General features: G+C 40.2%; 1 protein-coding gene across 1 annotated transcript in view; it reads right to left on the bottom strand.

Annotated features, from left to right (window-relative positions):
• Positions 1–19,330, bottom strand: part of DRC11 (dynein regulatory complex subunit 11) — a gene marked incomplete at both ends in the record, with an annotated part of 160,145 nt that overhangs the window by 47,636 nt on the left and 93,179 nt on the right. Inside the window, 2 exons of the mRNA XM_082657936.1 lie at positions 4,041–4,123; positions 7,550–7,602. Coding sequence (XP_082514062.1) covers positions 4,041–4,123; positions 7,550–7,602 — 136 coding nt within the window. The remainder of the gene's footprint in view (positions 1–4,040; positions 4,124–7,549; positions 7,603–19,330) is intronic.

The following is a 19,330-nucleotide window of genomic DNA, read 5'->3' as shown; positions in this document are numbered from 1 at the left end:
AGGAAATGTGCTATTTCTTGCATACCCAAGCTTGTGGCGGGAGCTGGTTCCTGGGCACAGGGTCAGCGCTCTGAGCTGGGCAGGTGCGCAGGGACAGAGCAAGGAACTGGGGGTGGGGGGAGTTGGGAGCTGGGCCTTGGGGGAACCAGACATTACGCACTTGAGTCTCCTGCCTTCCAAGTCTCCTTCAGCCCTAACTGCTGTGATTCTAATGCGTATTTGGATTTGAGTGGTGTTTAGAAAAGAGTGGAAGCCCCCCAAACAACTCGTGTCCCGGCAGTGCTGAGCTGGGCTGGCTGTGAATACAGGGTTCCTGGGCTGTGGGGAATGTCCAAACCACGCGGCCACGTTCTGAGTCTGAGGGTCTGTGCTCCGTCCCTGCCCGCATGGGGAGTCGCTGAGGCACAGCCAACACCCACCCTGCCCTGCTTGTCCAGCTCTGGGCCGGCTGGAAAAGAAGAAGGGGTAACGCCCCAAGGTTTCTTTTTCCCCTTTACTTTAAGGTGTGGTACTTTTATTAGAATACATCTTGGTGTTGGTCAATTGGAGTTGATATTCTCACATACAAAGTGTGATCATTCATTATGTGGTTTGCATTTCTGTTTTAGGAAATTTTTCATGAATAAAAGTTCTTAGTATTTGTTCTGTTCCTTGGCTTTGGTTTTCTTCTTTAGGGATGTGTATTATGTTTGCCTGCCTATGTGAATTTTCTTTGCCTATCTTTAGTACTTGTTACTTTCTTTGGAAACCTTTTAATCTTGTTCTTCATTTCTAGTTTTATTTAAAAAAAAATTCTGTCTTTCACATTTCATTTCTCTTAAAGCAGTTTTGTGGACTTTATTCATTCTTGTATTCACTGTAATTTAGTTTTGTCCTAAAACGAATTTTCTCCTTTATTTAAAATATTCCTGGGGCTTCCCTGGTGGCGCAGTGGTTGAGAGTCCGCCTGCCGATGCAGGGGACGCGGGTTCGTGCCCCGGTCCGGGAAGATCCCACATGCCGCGGAGCGGCTGGGCCCGTGAGCCATGGCCGCTGAGCCTGCGTGTCCGGAGCCTGTGCTCCGCAATGGGAGAGGCCACAACAGTGAGAGGCCTGTGTACCGCAGAAAAGAAAAAACAAACAAACAAACAAAAAAACCCCAAAATATTCCTGGAATTTTGTGTAACTCATTTCTGCACTTTTCTAATTCCCTTTATGTATTCTTACATATCTTCTACAATTTTCTTAATGTATATTAGCTTGGTTTGAAAGAGGAGGTTCCAGTTATGTCTGCTTTGTGGGTGTGTCTTTTTGTGATGACACTTTGCTCCTTATTCTTTCTTTTTTAATAGACATCTGGCATGGGCTTTGACCTTGAAACTTTCCATTGCTTAAATTTATATGAGTTAATATTCCTATATGTTTAGAAGATAGTTTGGGTCAGGGTAGCTTTTTAAATTTCATAGAGTCCCCTCTTCTGTTGTTTTCATATATGTTATGAGTATGGTGGCTTGCTTTTTGAGGTGTCCTTGTTCTGTTCCCCTCCCCCAATTTATTCTGGACCTTTTCTCTCCCTCATCTCTGTTGTTCCTATTCAATTGTGATTCTGCTCCCCAGAGTTTCTTCTCAGTATAAGGCCGTGTCTTGGAAGGGTCAATTTCAAGAGCGTCCAGAGGTTGGAGTGTTCTCGCCCGTTCATACTTTCTGATTCTATCCATTTTCACGCATCTGCTGTTGAAGTGGGCAAACCCCTCCCAATTCCAGCTGCAGTTATTACCCTGGTCTGCTGTGCTTTCCAGTGAGTGCTTGCTGGCTATTTTGGGGTTCTTTTGTTTTTTGTTCCCAGTGGCTTGCACTTTGGGCTTTGAGGGGAAACTCGGTTATTTCGTTTTCGCGTTAATGTTGTCCACAGGCCTTTGCTTTTGCCATCTAGTTGCTTTAGTCTATTTTTATGTGGGGATCTGGGAAGATCCACTGCCATCTTTTCAAGCTAAGCATCTTAACCGGGAAAAAGAAGACAAACGTGGAAAAGACCAAAGGGAGCCAATCCTTGTGGCAGTTTGACTGATTTTGCTAGACTGGGTCATTTACATTTGAGGTCACTCTTAAGAGGTTGATTTCATTTGCTTTGACCTTAAGCATCTTCAAGATGCTGCCTGGAAACTGACAAAGAGATCAGTGAGGAAGTCCAAGATGGATAAGAAATTAGTAAGAAGATGAGAAATATGTCCATTAATTCTCTGAGACTCTGCCATGTGCTAGGCACTGTACTAAAAACTAGGAATTCAGTGATAAGCAAAAAAGACATGATATGAAGAAAGAAACCAGACGAGGAGAGAGAGAGCACTTAGAGATCCCAGTCGTAAGTAAAGAGGTAGGTTCTGCTAAAAGTGTTATTTTTTCATATGAACAGAATTAACAGAACATAATCAAGGCAATCCAGGAGAAAACCCTGCAGTACTTGAATAAGAAACACATAAAATAAATAGAAACCCAACAGATATTCCAGTACATATTCTGGTAAAATCTTACACCATTAGGAAATAGGAAGGCTCCTCCAAGCCCCTGAGAAAGAAATGTGGCTTTATTTCAAAGGGATTAAAGTGATCAGTTTTTTGATCCAAGGGAAATGTCAGTCTTTTTGCTCCTGCAGGCCAAAACTGGGGCAGTGTAAACGCTGGAATGAATAACTCGGAAATGGGTTGTAATACAATTTTAGAAAGAGAGAATCCATCTGTCTACTCTAATACCAAAACAATTTTAAAAGGAGGGTGGGAGGGAAATCTCTCCAGAAAAATGGTACCTGCTAGAAGAGGAGACAGAAATAGAATATTCCCACTTTACAACCACCATAGCAAACATTGATGCAGGCAGAAGTCATCACGGCGGATGCCTAAACCTTTAAGATGGCTGGGAACAGAATCTCCAGAGCCTCAAACTATCCTCCACAGATTATTCATTGATTACAAAGTGGAAAATGGAGCTTTACAATGGAGAAATCTGTGGAACAGCACCTTCACCAGTGATTAAACCCAACATCACCAGTGATGGGACAAAGCGTCATTTTTGTGCCCTCAATGTGAAAGACTGGGAATCAGGACACAATATTACCTGTAGTTTCCCTGTAAAAAATGTTTAACATGAATCAAGTTAGGAGGAAACCATCAAACCATCAAACCAATTCAGTTGAAGGAGAGTCTGTAAAACAGCTGACTTTTTAAAAATGTCAGTGCTGTGAAGGACTAGAAAAACCTGTAAATTGGTGCTGATTAAAGGAATGAAAGGGGACGACGGAGATCCGTCACATCCATGATCCCTGACTGCATTTGGGATTGAGAAAGACAAACAGTTACAAAGGACATTATTTATTAGGACTATTGGGAAAACTGAGTATTAACTAGATATTACCTAGTGGTAACAGTACAACATTAATGTTAAATTTTCTGAGTGTGATTATCTTTTCGTGGTTATGTAGGCGAAATGTCCTCAGTTGACTGTAGATGTATGAAAGTGAAAATGATATCTGCATTAGGGTGGTAGGAGTATGATGAATTTTAAGCTTTAAATATGTTTTCAGATCCTCATGGTATTTTTTAAAAATTAAGAGAAAAACATTAGCTGAAGATGGTGATAGCAAATGTCCTCTCTTTTTCCTCCCGGCTACTCCTGTGGTGGCCCCTAGATGGAATTCTGGAAGGAATTTCTCCTGTGAGGACTCTGTGTTGGAAGTACCAGGGGCTGCCCCCTAGGGCACTTTGATAAACAGAGAGCATGAACAATTCTTCATTTCCTCAATTCAGCTTAAGCCACAAAGAATGCCTCCAGGAACCTTGCTAGTAGGTTTGGAAACCTGCTTCTACCACATTAGGGGAGAGAGCTGGACCCATTAGATCCCAGCACAGAATGAACTCAAATCGATTCAATCCAACAAACATTTACTGCAAGCCACTAAGGTCCAGGTTTTAGGTTGGACAAAAGCACAGATGAAACATACTTCCGGCTGTTGGGTCCTCAGAACCCAAGGGGTGACACATACATGCATTATTCTTTGTGTACTTTACCAATGTAATCAGAGAGGTTGACTTTCAGAGCCTGGATCAATAAGCCTTCTTCCACTAGTTCCTTGTACAGAGATTCGATGGTCCTGGGGATAAAGCAGACCGTGTATTCTGTGAGCAAACACATCAAATCAGCAGTACTGACGTTAATCATCACATACGCAAGAGAACTTCAACCAGATCTCATTCAAAGTACATTTGTATGTATGCAAATAAATTGATTTTTGAAGCGTTACTACAATTGGGGGATAAATTAGACTTTTTAAAAACAATACTTGCACTCGTCCATGGGTATACCTGATGTTTCCCATGAATAAGAATTATATCTTTGGGCATCTGAGACCAGCTATGACTCCTGCAGTCTCCCCTTTCATCAGCCTTCATGATGGCACAAATATGAATCAGAAATTACCCAATAACAGTAACCTCACGGGGCCATAATTATATATTCAGTTAGCGTCTGCACGCTGTAGAAAATCATCAATCCTTCGCGAAACTGACATTTCCTTTTAACTCCATAGCCTAATAGTTTAAAAGAAATATCTATAAAAAACAAAGGCTTATAATGGAAATCATTTTAATATGAAGACAAAATATTATAATTTTTTAGGAGGACGTTATACTCTTCCATAGTGTTCACAGATGACAAAACCTCTTCTCTAAGGCGGCCTCGGGTATGTAGCCAGCATGGTGGTAATTTATACTACTTGAGGGAAAAAAATGGAGATAGTATCCCACTTAATGAATGAAACTCCCAATGAAATTAACTGGGGCTTGGTTTGCTGGAATTCAGATGCTCAAATACGGGGCAGCAGAGTCCTTCGAGATGTTTTGTCTTTTCCCTTTTCATTTTTAGGGGCCTGATGCTTTGGTTCAACCCCAGTCTTTCTTTAGACTGAAGAATTGTAAATATAACTATTTTTAAACTGTTCTTTGATTGTTCAATGATCCAAGTTAGTGTGATTAAAAAAGACTCAAGAACATTGGTGAGACTCAAGCCAAAAACCATCGGGATAGATGTTAATTCAGTGACTCCAGTCTTTGGTTGACTGAAATTTTATTCTATCAGATATTTTTAAAATCGTGTGCCCTCAGCTGAGAATTAAGAAAGTTTTCATTGTAATGGAATTTGGGATGACAGTATCTGACCTATACCAAGGCAGTATCGACGGCAGTGTTTTGACTTGAATATTGGTTTAACATAAACATACGTGTAAAATATTAACATAAAATTGAATAAGATTCTCTAAAATAATCCAAACCAAATATCTTAAGACTCCGGGAACAGAAATCTATATTTGGATCTTTCCAGTGAAATAAACTCTTGCGACAGAATAAAAAATTTCAACTCGAAAACTACCTTATATGGCAACCTTATATGGCTGAGCCAGTTTGAAAGCCCTAGGCCCCCTTTTGTCTGGGCAGCCAGCCTACCAGCCTGGGGCTGCCTTGAGTGAACAGAAAAGCATCATGCCCAGGAATAGTCAGGGAGGAATCCCAAGTTGTAAACTAATAATAGATCATCCTAATCATTAACCAGGAAGTGGCTGAGAAGAGATGGTCCCTTTCTAAGCACGGCCACATACAGTGACCAGGAAGAGATGAGGGAGCTAAGAGTGATGAATCTGTTTAAATTGATTTTTCAGGAGGCCATTACAATACTCAACAATAACAATCCCTGTGAATGGCAGGGAGCATAAAATGCCCCTTGAATACCTTGACTGTCAGCACACTGTTGAGTAGTTTTGTGATGGGGAAAAAAAAATAAATAAATAAAATAAAACCACCTTATAAACTATGATAAAAATACTGATTTAAGGTTTATACTAACTGGATGAGAGAAACATAAGTTGTCTTACAGTGTCTTGGCAGAGAACTAGCCCATTTACTGAATCCCACTTAATGAATAACATAGAGTCTTTAAAATTAAAATGAAAAGTCTTCCAGGAATAGGATGATCAGGTATTTCTGTACTTTGGGGTATAAAAGTGAATAAAATACTACTGGTCTTTCTTCATTTCACTAGAGAACTGCTGTAGCTCATTTGTAATAGTTCAACTGTAAAGAAACCTATGCAAAGAACACATTCATTGGCTAACAGACACGGTCCATGAGCCACGTGTGTGCTCTGTGTTGTTAAAGCAGAATTGTATTCAGTTAAGTGACTCTCTAAGTGCAGAGAACGTGAATAGATAGCTTTTACTTAGTGGTCAGCTCATCTTGGCAGATTTGGGTTTAGCTCTGGGTGGTCACTCAATAAGACACTTAGCAGGATCTTCTTCTCCTGAAAGACTGAGGTAAGGACAAAGGAGAAACGTGGCATGTGAAAGTCCCCGAAAGACAGCAGTGGCCCTGCGGGTAGGCAGGGGCTGGACCTTCCTCCAGGGAAGGGACTACAACATTCCCCCGAGGAGGCGTCAGTGTTGGCGCATCGGTAGATGGACTCCTTCCCAGGAACTGGGCGCCTGAGTCTCAGAATGCTGACCAGGCAGCGGTCAGCCAAAGGTCTTGAACTTGAACTTTTCCCTAAACAATGGAACGTCATGTGAGGAAGCCTGCAGCTCCTCCCTCTAGCGATATCCCGTGGGAGGCTTTTCTCCCCAGAGCCAAAGCCCACACCAAGGCTGGGTGTCTCTCCAGAGGCTGCCTGCCAGGGCCCTGGGCGTGTGCACCAGCTCTGGGGTGCTCCGGTCCCCACTTCTCCTGCGGATGGTTCCAAGCTGGCTTCCTCTGTCATGGGTCTTCTTTCAAGCAGAGTTTGGGACTGTTATCAGCGCACCAAAAGGGGAACAAGGGAACACCCCAAACAGGGAGCAACACCTGTGACCCATTAACAAACCCATGGGAAAAAAGGTCTTTGTTCAAAGTGATTTCTGACATTCACTTCCTAGGGATTTTAATTAAATTCCTTGAAAATGTTTGAAAACCTAGGCCCTATTTATTTCCAATATTAAAGCACCGAAGGCCATTTCAGCTTAAAAATGAGCATTTATAATCGTTAATATCAAAGTTCAGCCGATGAGGCTTAAGGAAATGGAAGTATCCTTTCACAATGAGACAGATCCTCACCCTTTCCTCCAAGGAGCACTTATGAAGGGCCTCAGCGGGCGGGCCCAGGGGCGGGCATGTCATATGAACTGTCTCTGCCCTCAAGGGCTGCAGTCTCAGTGTTCCCTCAAAAGCTGTAGCAGGATGCTAGTTTCTCAAAAAACCTTCTTGAGAACCCCATGAATTTTAAAACTTAAAAAAAGTCACACGGCCTTAGAAGCGATGGGGCCTGAGTCTGCCTCCCAGGCCCCGCCTCTCCACTGCGTCTCCCCAGTCGAGGATGCTGGCCTGCGTGCAGGACTGAAGAGAGGTCTCCGTGCTTTCCCCCACCATACTCTTCCAGGATGAAGGCGTGTGGTGTACAGAGCTGGGGGGGGGGGTTGCCTTTCCCAGACCAGGCCGAGGACTCAGGCCATGTCCTATGCTCTTTTCTGCGGTGCCCCCCACCCGTATGCACCCCTCACCTGTCAGCCGTTGGGTCTTTATCCTTCTTCCCCACTTTCCTTTTTTTGTCTTTCTGGAAGAAAATGGAAAAAAAAAACCCATTTAGTAAAATCAAGCTTTGTGTAAACAAGAAAAATGAGCTCTAGGAATTAGCTAAGGAAGCTGGTTTTGGGTGGTGGCGTAGGGAATGGGAGGTGGGAAGTCAATCGCGGTACATGGAGCTCCAACACTTACTGCATGAACACAGGGACTGGCAGGTGAGGTGGCCACCTGGAAACCTGCACGGACTGAGTCCCAACAGGCCCCGAGCATTCTGGTTCTTCTTCTGGGCCCTGGCACGCTTGCTACAAAGGATGAGAGTGCCGAGTGCACAGGCTATCAAGCTGTGCTTTTCTTTGGTATCTGATCACCTCTCTGTTAGCATCAGGACCTGAACCTGGAGCCCAAAGACTGAGGCAACCATCCAACTTTGGTTCCCAAAGGGCTTTGCACTCAGATCCTTGTGCCGGCTGGAGGGCAGTGCTCAGAACGTGGTCCGTTAAAGCAGTGCTTATCGCTGCACTATTCTGCCTAAAATATCCACCAGTGGGCTTCCCTGGTGGTGCAGTGGTTGAGAGTCCGCCTGCTGATTCAGGGGACATGGGTTCGTGCCCTGGTCCGGGAAGATCCCACATGCCGTGGAGCAGCTGGGCCCATGAGTCATGGCCGCTGAGCCTGCACGTCCGGAGCCTGTGTTCCGCAACGGGAGAGGCCACAACAGTGAGAGGCCCGTGTACCGCAAAAAACAAATAAATAAATAAATAAATAAAATATCCATCAGTACCTCCCCATTGCCCACAGGATAAAGTTAAAATTCTGCAGCCTGGCCCCTATCTTCCTTTGTTGTCTCTTCTTCTATCCCAGGCCTTCTCAGGTGACTCTTGCTCCCTATCATTTCATTCATGCTTTCATTTATTGTTTTTATTGCAGCATAATGTACATAAAGTATACCCACATCAGGTTGGTTAACATTTTACATTTAATTTTTACATAGTAAAAATTAAATGTAGTTATAATCATATAACTACCACCCAGCTGAAAATACAGAACATATTTTCACCATTCCTGAATTCTCTCTCACACTGCTGTCCGGGGTCTGTAGGTAACCACCACTCTGACTTCTCTAGGGATTCGCACTGCCTGTTCTTGAACATGGAATCTTACGATATAAACTCTTTTCTTTTAAAATTTAACATCTTTATTTCAATATAATTGTTTTACAGTGTTGTGTTAGTTTCTGCTGTATAACAAAGTGAATCAGCTATATGCATATGTATATCCCCTTATCCCCTCCTTCTTGCATCTCCCTCCCACCCTCCTTATCCCACCCCTCTAGGTGGTTGCAAAGCACCGAGCTGATCTCCCTGTGCTATGCGGCTGCTTCCCACTAGCTATCTATTTTACATTTGGTAGTGTATATATGTCCATGCCACTCTCTCACTTCGTCCCAGCTCACCCTTCCCGCTCCCCATGGCCTCAAGTCCATTCTCTGCATCTGTGTCTTTATTCCTGTCCTGCCCCTAGGTTCATCAGAACCATTTTCTTTTTTTTTTAGATTCCATATATGTTAGCATACAGTATTTGTTTTTCTGACTTACTTCACTCTGTATGACAGACTCTAGGTCCATCCACCTCACTACAAATTACTCAATTTCATTTCTTTTTATGGCTGAGTAATATTCCATTGTATATATGTGCCACATCTTCTTTATCCATTCATCTGTCGATGGACACTTAGGTTGCTTCCATGTCCTGGCTATTGTAAACAGAGCTGCAATGAACATTGTGGTCCATGATTCCTTTTGAATTATGGTTTTCTCAAGGTATATGCCCAGTAGCAGGATTGGTGGGTCATATGGTAGTTCTATTTTTAATTTTTTTTCCCACTTATTTTTAGTTTTTTAAGGAACCTCCATACTGTTCTCCATAGTGGCTGCATCAATTTACATTCCCACCAACAGTGCAAGAGGGTTCCCTTTTCTCCACACCCTCTCCAGCATTTATTGTTTGTAGACTTTTTTTTTTTTTTGCGGTACGCGGGCCTCTCACTGTTGTGGCCTTTCCCGTTACGGAGTACAGGCTCCGGACGCACAGGCTCAGCGGCCATGGCTCACGGGCCCAGCCGCTCCGCAGCATGTGGGATCTTCCCGGACCGGGACACGAACCCGCGTCCCCTGCATTGGCAGGCGGACTCTCAACCACTGCGCCACCAGGGAAGCCCTGTTTGTAGACTTTTTGATGATGGCCATTCTGACCAGTGTGAGGTGCTACCTCATTGTACTTTTGATTTACATTTCTCTAATGATTAGTGATGTTGAGCATCCTTTCATGTGTTTGTTGGCAATCTGTATATCTTCTTTGGAGAAATGTCTCTTTAGGTCTTCTGCCCATTTTTGGATTGGGTTGTTTGTTTTTTTTGATATTGAGCTGCATGAGCTGCTTGTATATTTTGGAGATTAATCCTTTGTTAGTTGATTCATAGGTCCCATTTGTTTATTTTTGTTTTTATTTCCATTTCTCTAGGAGGTGGGTCAAAAAGGATCTTGCTGTGATTTATGTCATAGAGTGTTCTATGTTTTCCTCTAAGAGTTTTATAGTGTCTGGCCTTACATTTAGGTCTTTAATCCATTTTGAGTTTATTTTTGTGTATGGTGTTAGGAAGTGTTCTAATTTCATTCTTTTACGTGTAACTGTCCAGTTTTCCCAGCACCACTTATTATTATTTTTTAACATCTTTATTGGAGTATAACTGCTTTTCAATGGTGTGTTAGTTTCTGCTTTATAACAAAGTGTATCATCTATACGTATACATATATCACCATATCTCTTCCCTCTTGTGTCTCCCTCCCTCCCACCTCCCTATCCCACCCCTCTAGGTGGTCACAAAGCACCGTCCAGCACCAGTTATTGAAGAGGCTGTGTTTTCTCCATTGTAAACTCTTGCCTCCATTATCAAAGATAAGGTGACCATATGTGTGTGGGTTTATCTCTGGGCTTTCTATCCTGTTCCATTGATCTATATTTCTGTTTTTGTGCCAGTACCATACTGTCTTGATTACTGTAGCTTTGTAGTGTAGTCTGAAGTCAGGGAGCCTGATTCTTTCGTTTTTCTTTCTCAAGATGGCTTTGGCTATTCGGGGTCTTTTGTGTCTCTCTACAAATTGTGAAATTTTTGGTTCATACCAATGGAAAAATGCCACTGGTATTTTGATAGGGATTGCATTGAATCTGTAGATTCCTTTGGGTAGTATAGTCATTTTCACAATGTTGATTCTTCCAATCCAAGAATATGGTATATCTCTCCATCTGTTTGTATCAACTTTAAGTTTTTTCATCAGTGTCTTATAGTTTTCTGCATACAGGTCTTTTGTCTCCTTAGGTAGGTTTATTCCTGGGTATTTTATTCTTTATCTTGCAGTGGTAAATGGGAGTGTTTCCTTAATTTCTCTTTCAGATTTTTCATCATTAGTGTATAGGAATGCAAGAGATTTCTGTGCATTAATTTTGTATCCTGCTACTCTACCAAATTTATTGATTAGATCTAGTAGTTTTCTGGTAGCATCTTTAGAATTCTCTATGTATAGTATCATGTCATCTGCAGACAGTGACAGTTTTACTTCTTTTCCAATTTGGATTCCTTTTATTTCTTTTTCTTCTCTGATTGCCATGGCTAGGACTTCCAAAACTATTTTTAATAACAGTGGTGAGAGTGGGCAACCATGTCTTGTTCTTGAGCTCAGAGGAAATGGTTTCAGTTTTTCACCACTGAGAATGATGTTGGCTGTGGGTTTGTCATATATGGACTTTATTATGTTGAGGTAGGGTCCCTCTATGCCTACTTTCTGGAGAGTTTTTATTATAAATGGGTGTTGAATTTTGTCAAAAGCTTTTTGTGCATCTATTGAGATGATCATATGGTTTTTATCCTTCAATTTGTTAATATGGTGTATCACATTGATTGATTTGACTGTATTGAAATATCCTTGCATTTCTGGGATAAACCCCACTGGATCACGGTGTATGATCCTTTTAATGTGTTGTTGGATTCTGTTTGTTAATATCCTGTTGAGGATTTTTGCATCTATGTTTTTGCATCAGACATATTGGCCTGTAGTTTTCTTTCTTTGTGACATCTTTGCCTGGTTTTGGTATCAGGGTGATGGTGCCCTCGTAGAATGATTTTGGAAGTGTTCCTCCCTCTCCTATATTTTGAAAGAGTTTGAGAAGGATAGATGTTAGCTCTTCTCTAAATGTTGGGTAGAATTTGCCTGTGAATCCATCTGGTCCTGGACTTTTGTTTGTTGGAAGATTTTTAATCACAGTTTCAATTTCAGTGCTTGTGATTGGTCTGTTTATATTTTCTATTTCTTCCTGGTTCAGTCTCAGAAGTTGTGTTTTTCTAAGAATTTGTCCATTTCTTCCACGGTGTCCATTTTATTGGCATATAGTTGCTTGTAATAATCTCTCATGATCCTTTGTATTTCTGTAGTGTCAGTTGTTGCTTCTCCTTTCTCATTTCTAATTCTATTGATTTGAGTCTTCTCCTTTTTTTTCTTGATGAGTCTAGCTAAAGTTTTATCAATTTTGTTTATCTTCTCAAAGAACCAGCTTTTGGTTTTATTGATCTTTGCTATTATTTCCTTCATTTCTTTTTCATTTATTTCTGATCTGATCTTTATGAATTCTTTCCTTCTGCCCACTTGGGGTTTTTTTCAGTTCTTCTTTCTCTAATTGCTTTAGGTGTAAGGTTAGGTTGTTTATTTGAGATGTTTCTTGTTTCTTCAGGTAGGATGGTATTGCTATAAGCTTCCCTCTTAGAACTGCTTTTGCTGCATCCCATAGGTTTTGGGTTGTCGTGTTTTCATTGTCATTTGTTTCTAGGTATTTTTTGATTTCCTCTTTGATTTCTTCAGTGATCTCTTGGTTATTAAGCAGTGTATTGTTTAGCCTCCATGTGTTTGTATTTTTTACAGTTTTTTTCCTGTAATTAATATCTAGTTTCATAGCGTTGTGACTGGAAAAGATACTTGATACCCTTTCAATTTTCTTAAATTTACCAAGGCTTGATTTGTGACCCAAGCTATGGTCTGTCCTGGAGAATGTTCTGTGAGCATTTGAGAAGAAAGTGTATTCTGTTGTTTTTGGATGGAATGTCCTATAAATATCAATTAAGTCCTTCTTGTTTAATGTGTCATTTAAAGCTTGTGTTTCCTCATTTATTTTCATTTTGGGTTATCTGTACATTGGTCAAAGTGGGGTGTTAAAGTCCCCTACTATTATTGTGTTACTGTCAATATCCCCTTTTATGGCTGTTAGCATTTGCCTTATGTATTGAGGTGGTCCTATGTTGGATGCATAAGTACTTACAATTGTTATATCTTCTTCTTGGATTGATCCCTTGATCATCATGTAGTGTCCTTCTTTGTCTCTTGTAATAGTCTTTATTTTAAAGTCTATTTTGTCTGATGTGAGAATTGCTACTCCAGCTTTCTTTTGATTTCCATTTGCATGGAATATCTTTTTCCATCCCCTCACTTTCAATCTGTATGTGTCCCTAGGTCTGAAGTGGGTCTTTTGTAGACAGCATATGTACAGGTCTTGTTTTTGTATCCATTCAGCCAGTCATGTCTTTTGGTTGGAGCTTTTAATCCATTTACATTTAAGGTAATTATCAATATGTATGTTCCTATTACCATTTTCTTAATTGTTTTGGGTTTGTTATTGTAGGTCTTTCCCTTCTCTTGTGTTTCCTACCTAGAGAAGTTCCTTTAGCATTTGTTGTAGACCTGGTTTGGTGGTGCTGAATTCTCTTAACTTTTGCTTTTCTGTAAAGCTTTTAATTTCTCCATCAAATCTGAATGAGATCCTTGCTGGGTAGAGTAATCTTGGTTGCAGGTTTTTCCCTTTCATCACTTTAAATATGTCCTGCCAGTCCCTTCTGGCTTGCAGTTTCTGCTGAAAGATCAGCTGTTAACCTTATGAGGATTCCCTTATATATTATTTGTTGCTTTTCCCTTGCCTCTTTTAATATTTTTTCTTTGTATTTAATTTTTGATAGTTTGATTAATATGTGTCCCGACATGTTTCTCTTTGGGTTTATCCTGTATGGTACTCTCTGTGCTTCCTGGACTTGACTGACTATTTCTTTTCCCAGGTTAGGGAAGTTTTTGACTATTGTCTCTTCAAATATTTTCTCAGACCTTTTCTTTTCCTCTTCTTCTTCTGGGGCCCCTATATTTCGAATGTTGGTGCGTTTAATGTTGTCCCAGAGGTCTCTGTGAGTGTCCTCAATTCTTTTCATTCTTTTTTCTTTATTCTGCACCCTGGCAGTTATTTCCACCATTTTGTCTTCCAGCTCACTTATCCGTTCTTCTTCCTCAGTTATTCTGTTATTGATTCCTTCTAGAGTATTTTTTTTTTTTAAACAGAGGAGTATTTATTTATTTATTTATTTTTAAATTTATTTATTTATTTATTTATTTTGGGCTGTGTTGGGTCTTCGTTTCTGTGCAAGGGCTTTCTGTAGTTGTGGCAACCGGGGGCCACTCTTCATCGTGGTGCACGGGCCTCTCACTATTGCAGCCTCTCTTGTTGCGGAGCACAGGCTCCAGATGCGCAGGCTCAGTAGTTGTGGCTCACGGGCCTAGTTGCTCCGCGGCATGTGGGATCCTCCCAGACCAGGGCTCAAACCCGTGTCCCCTGCATTAGCAGGCAGATTCTCAACCACTGTGCCACCAGGGAAGCCCCTAGAGTATTTTTAATTTCAGTAATTATATTGTTCATCACTGTTTGTTTTCTCTTTAGTTCTTCTAGATCCTTGTTGCATGTTTCTTGTATTTTCTCAATTCTGTTTCCAATATTTTGGATCATCTTTACTATCATTACTCTGAATTCTTTTTCAGGCAGGTTGCCTATTTCGTCTTCATTTATTTCATCTTGTAGGTTTTTACCTTGCTCCTTAGTCTGTAACATATTTTTTTGTTGGTTCATTTTTTTTGATGGGTGGGGCTGCATTCCTGTCTTACTGGTTGTTTGGCCTGAGACGTCCATTTCTGGCGTTTGCAGGCAGTTGGATAGAGCTGGGTCTTGGTGCTGAGATGAGGACCTCCGGGAGGCCTCACTGTGATTGATATTCCCTGGGGTCTGAAGTTATCTTTTAATCCAGCTATTTGGACTTGGAGCTCCCATCACAGGAGCTCGAGCCCGACCTTGAGCCCGCAAACTTTGTGGCATGGTTTAAAAAAAAAAAAAAAGGAAGGAAGAAAGAAAAGAAAAAAAGGAGCAGTACAATATCAAAGAATAAAAAACAAAATGAAATTAGAAAGATAAAAAATGTATTAGGAAAAATAAAACTACAGTTGAAACAACTGCAACAAGATAAAATAAAACCACAACAGAAAAAAGGAAAAAAAAAAAAGGGTGGGTGGGAAACAAGCCAAAAGCAGAGAACAATAACAAAGTATAAAGAATGAAACAAAATTAGAAAAATAAAAGATTTGTTAGAAAAATAAAAACATAAAAGAATCAACAACAAAGAATCAACAAGGTTAAACAGAACTCCAATCGAAAAGAGGAAAAAAAACAACCTCCCGTCCCCTTAGGTGTCCGTGGTCCCCCACCAGTGCCTGGTAGGTGCCCTAGTTGTGAGGAGATGTGAATTCCGTGTCCTCCTAGTCCACCATCTTGACTCTGCACCCCATAAACTCTTTTAGGTCTGGCTTCCTCCAATCAGTATTACAATTCCAAGATTCACATATGTGGTTGTACATAGCTATACTTCATGTTTTTCAGTATTTTAAAATTTAAATTTCTTATTTTGAGATAATGGTGGATTCACATTCAGCTGTAAGAATTGCTATGGAGAGATGTAACCTTTAGTGGGTTTCTCCTAAGGGTAACATCTGGCAGAACTTTCTCACAAGGTCACAACCATGATCTTGACTTGATACTGATACAGTTGAGATCCAGGATGTTTCAATCATCCCAAGGGTCCTTCCAGTTGCTCTTTCAGAGTAACCCTTGCTTCCCTCCCACAGCCAATTCAGCTTTATTAGAAACCTCTTATCTGTTCTGTTTCTACAGTTTTGTCCTTTCAGGAATGTTCTATCAGCAGAATCATAGAGTATGTTACTTTCTTGCTTTTTATTCATCATAATTCTCAAGAAATTTGTCCAGGTCATTGTATGCATGAATAGTTTTTTTTTTTTTTATTGCTGTTTCTAGTTTTGGGCTATCATGAGTTGATTAAGGTGCAACAAATGTCTGTGTGTGTGTGTGTATGTGTGTGTGTGTGTGTGTAAGTTTTCATTTCTCTGGGATAAATGCTCATGAATGCAATTGCTGGGTTCTATGGTAGTTGTATGTTTTTTTTAAGAAATGCCAAATTTTGTGCAGAGTGGTCATACCATTTTACACTCCTACCAATCATGTAAAAGTGATCTAGTTTGTCCCCCGCTATCTTAGGCAAATGGTGTTGCCATTGTTTTTATTTTAGCCATCCTCATAGGTATGAAGTGATTTCTCTGTGGTTATAATTCACATTTCTCTAATGGTTAACAATGCTGGACACCTTTTCTGTGCTCTTTTTCCCTCTGTACATCCACTTGGGTGAAATGTCTCCATGTCTCTTGTCCATTTTATAATCGGATTGTTTTGTTTTCTAACTGTTGAGTTTTGAGAGTTCCTTGTATGTTCTACATACTAGCTCGTCGTCAGATATGTGCTTTACAAATGTTTTGTCCCAGTCTGTAGCTTGTCTTTCACCCACTTAACAGGGTCTTTCTCTGAGCAAACAGTTTTAATTCTGATGAAGTTCAAATATTCCTCTAATGGATTTGCGCTTGCAGTGTTAATTTTAAGAACTCTTTGCTAGCCTTACATCCCAAAGATTTTCTCCTATATTTTTTTTCTAAAACTTACAGCTTTACATTTGACATCTAAGTCCATGATCTGTTTCGAGTTATTTTTTGTACAATATGTGAGACTTAGCTCAAGGTTCATTTATTATTATTATTATTTTTGGTCTGTAGATATCCAGTTGCTCCAGCACCATTTATTGAAAAGGTTATCCTTCCTCCCTTGAACGGCATTTGCATCTTCGTCAAAAATCAGTCAGGCCTATTTGTGGGAGCCTATGTCTCAGTTGTCTGTTTTGTTTCACTGATCTACAGTTTAACCCTCTACCAATAGCAAACAGTCTTGATTACTGTAGCTGTATAATAAATCTTGAAATTAGGTAGATGGATTCTTTTTACTTTATTCCTCTTTTAAAAAATCGTGTTAGCAATTTTAGATTCATTGTCCTTCCATATAAATTTTAGGATAATCTTGTCTATGTTTATAAACTATCTTTCTGGGATTTTTTTTTTTTTTTTTGCGGTACGCGGGCCTCTCGCTGTTGTGGCCTCTCCCGTTGCGGAGCACAGGCTCTGGATGCGCAGGCTCAGCGGCCATGGCTCACAGGCCCAGCTGCTCCGCGGCATGTGGGATCTTCCCAGACTGAGGCATGAACCCGTGTCCCCTGCATCGGCAGGCGGACTCTCAACCACTGCGGCACCAGGGAAGCCCTCTTTCTGGGATTTTGATAAGAATTGGATTAATCTTGTATATTGATGTGGAGAGAATTGACATCTTTACATTTTGTTTTCCAATCCATGTGCATAGTATGTTGATCTATTTAGATCTTCTTTGATTTCTTTCATCAGCATGGTGTAGTTTTAGCATACAAGTCCTACACACGTTTTGTTAGCTTTACACCTAAGTATTTCCTTTTTGAGTGATTTTAAGAGATATTATATTTTTAATCTTGGTGTCCATCTGTTCATTGCTAGTAAACAGAAATATGATTGATTTTTATATGTTCCCCTTGTACCCTACAACCTTGCTGAATGCACTTTTTTATTTCTAGGAGTTTCTTCGTAGATTTCTTATTTTCTAAATAGACAATCACGTCATCTGCAAATAGGGACTGTTTATTTTTTAAATTTCCTTTGCTTGTCCTACCGCACTGGCTAAAACGTCTAGCACTATGTTCAATAAAAGTGCAGTGAGTGGACACACTTGCCTTATTCCCAGTCTTAGGAGAAAAGCATTTAGTCTTTCACTGTTAAGTAGAAGGTTAGCTGTAGGTGTTTTTGTAGATTCTTTTTATCAAGTCATGGAAGTTCTCTAATTTTTCTGAGAGATTTATCATGGGTGAGCGTTAAATACTTTTTCTGCATCAATTGATATGATCATGTGATTTTTTTTCTCCTTTAGTCTGTTAACATAGTTGATTCTCAAATATTGAACTAGGCTTGCATTCCTGGAATAAACCCCACTTGGTCAGGGTTTATAATTCTCTTTATTTTTGCATTCTACTTGAAAATATTTTAAGAATTTTTGTATCTATACTCATGAGGGATATTGGCCTATATTTTTCCTTTTTTTTTGTACTGCTTTTGTCTGGTTTTCACTTAAGGGTAACACTAGCTTGTTATAAAATGGGTTGGGAAGTGTTTCTTCTATTCTGGAAATGACTGTGTAGAATTGGTGTTAATTTACCTGTGAATATTTAGTAGAATTCTCCAGTGAAACCATCTGGTCCTGGAGATTCTACCTGGGGAATTGTTTTAATTACAATTTAACTTCCTTAATAGATGTAGGGCTAGTCAATTTATCTATTTCATATTAAATGAGTTGTAGTAGTTTGTATTTTTAGGAATAGTGTGTTCATTTCGTGTAAGTTGTCAAATTTTGTGTGTAGTTGTTTGTAGTATCCCTTTATTATTCTTTTGATATCTGCTGTCAGTAGTGATACCTCGTTTCATTCCTAATGTTGGTAATATGTGACTTCTTTTTTCCTTTGTCAGTCTTACTAGAGGTTTGTCAATTTTGTTGATAATTTTCAAAGAGGAAGCTCTGTTTCATTGACTTCCCTATTGTTTTTCTGTTTTCAATTTCACTGATTTCTGCTCTTATCTTTTTCTTCTTTCTTCTCACTTTGTGGGTTTTTTTTTTTTCTTTTGCTCTTCTTTTTCTAGGTTCTGAAGTTCTGAAGGTGGGAGCTTAGATGATGGATTTGAACTTTTTCCTCTTTTTCTAGTGTATGTGTTTACTGCTATAAATTTCCCTCTCAGGACTACTTTATTTGTGTCCCAGATTTTTTTTTTTTTTTTGTGGTACGTGGGTCTCTCACTGCTGTGGCCTCTCCCGGACGTGCAGGCTCAGCGGCCATGGCTCACAGGCCCAGCCACTCCGCGGCATGTGGGATCTTCCCAGACTGGGGCATGAACCCGTGTCCCCTGCATCGGCAGGCGGACTCTCAACCACTGAGCCACTAGGGAAGCCCTGTCCCAGATATTTTTGATATCTTGTATTTTCATTATATGTTTTGAGTTCTCTTGTTTCTTCTTTGTCCTATGAATTAGAAGTGTGCTGTTTAGTTTCCGTGTGTTTGGAGATTTTCTTATTATTTTTCTGTTATTGATTTCTAGTCTGATTCCATTGTGGTAGGGGAATGCACTCTCTATGATTTCATTTCTTTTCAATATGTCAAGATTTGTTTAACGGCACAAGATAAGGTCCGTCTTGGAATGCATTCTGTGGGCACTTGCAAAGAATATGTATTCTGTTTGTTGGGTGGAGTGTTCTATAAATTTCAAATAGACTCTGTTTGTAGATGGTGTTGAGTTCTTCAGTATCGTTGCTGATGATTTTCTATCTAGTGTTCTATCAGTTCTTGAGAATGAATGTGGATTTGTCTGTTTTTCCTTTCAGTTCTA

This window comes from Grampus griseus (assembly GCF_964374135.1).
Source record: "Grampus griseus genome assembly, chromosome: 7".
Classification (NCBI taxonomy): Eukaryota; Metazoa; Chordata; class Mammalia; order Artiodactyla; family Delphinidae; genus Grampus; species Grampus griseus.
The sequence above is the reverse complement of the archived record's forward strand: the minus strand, read 5'-3'. Positions and strand labels throughout refer to the sequence as shown.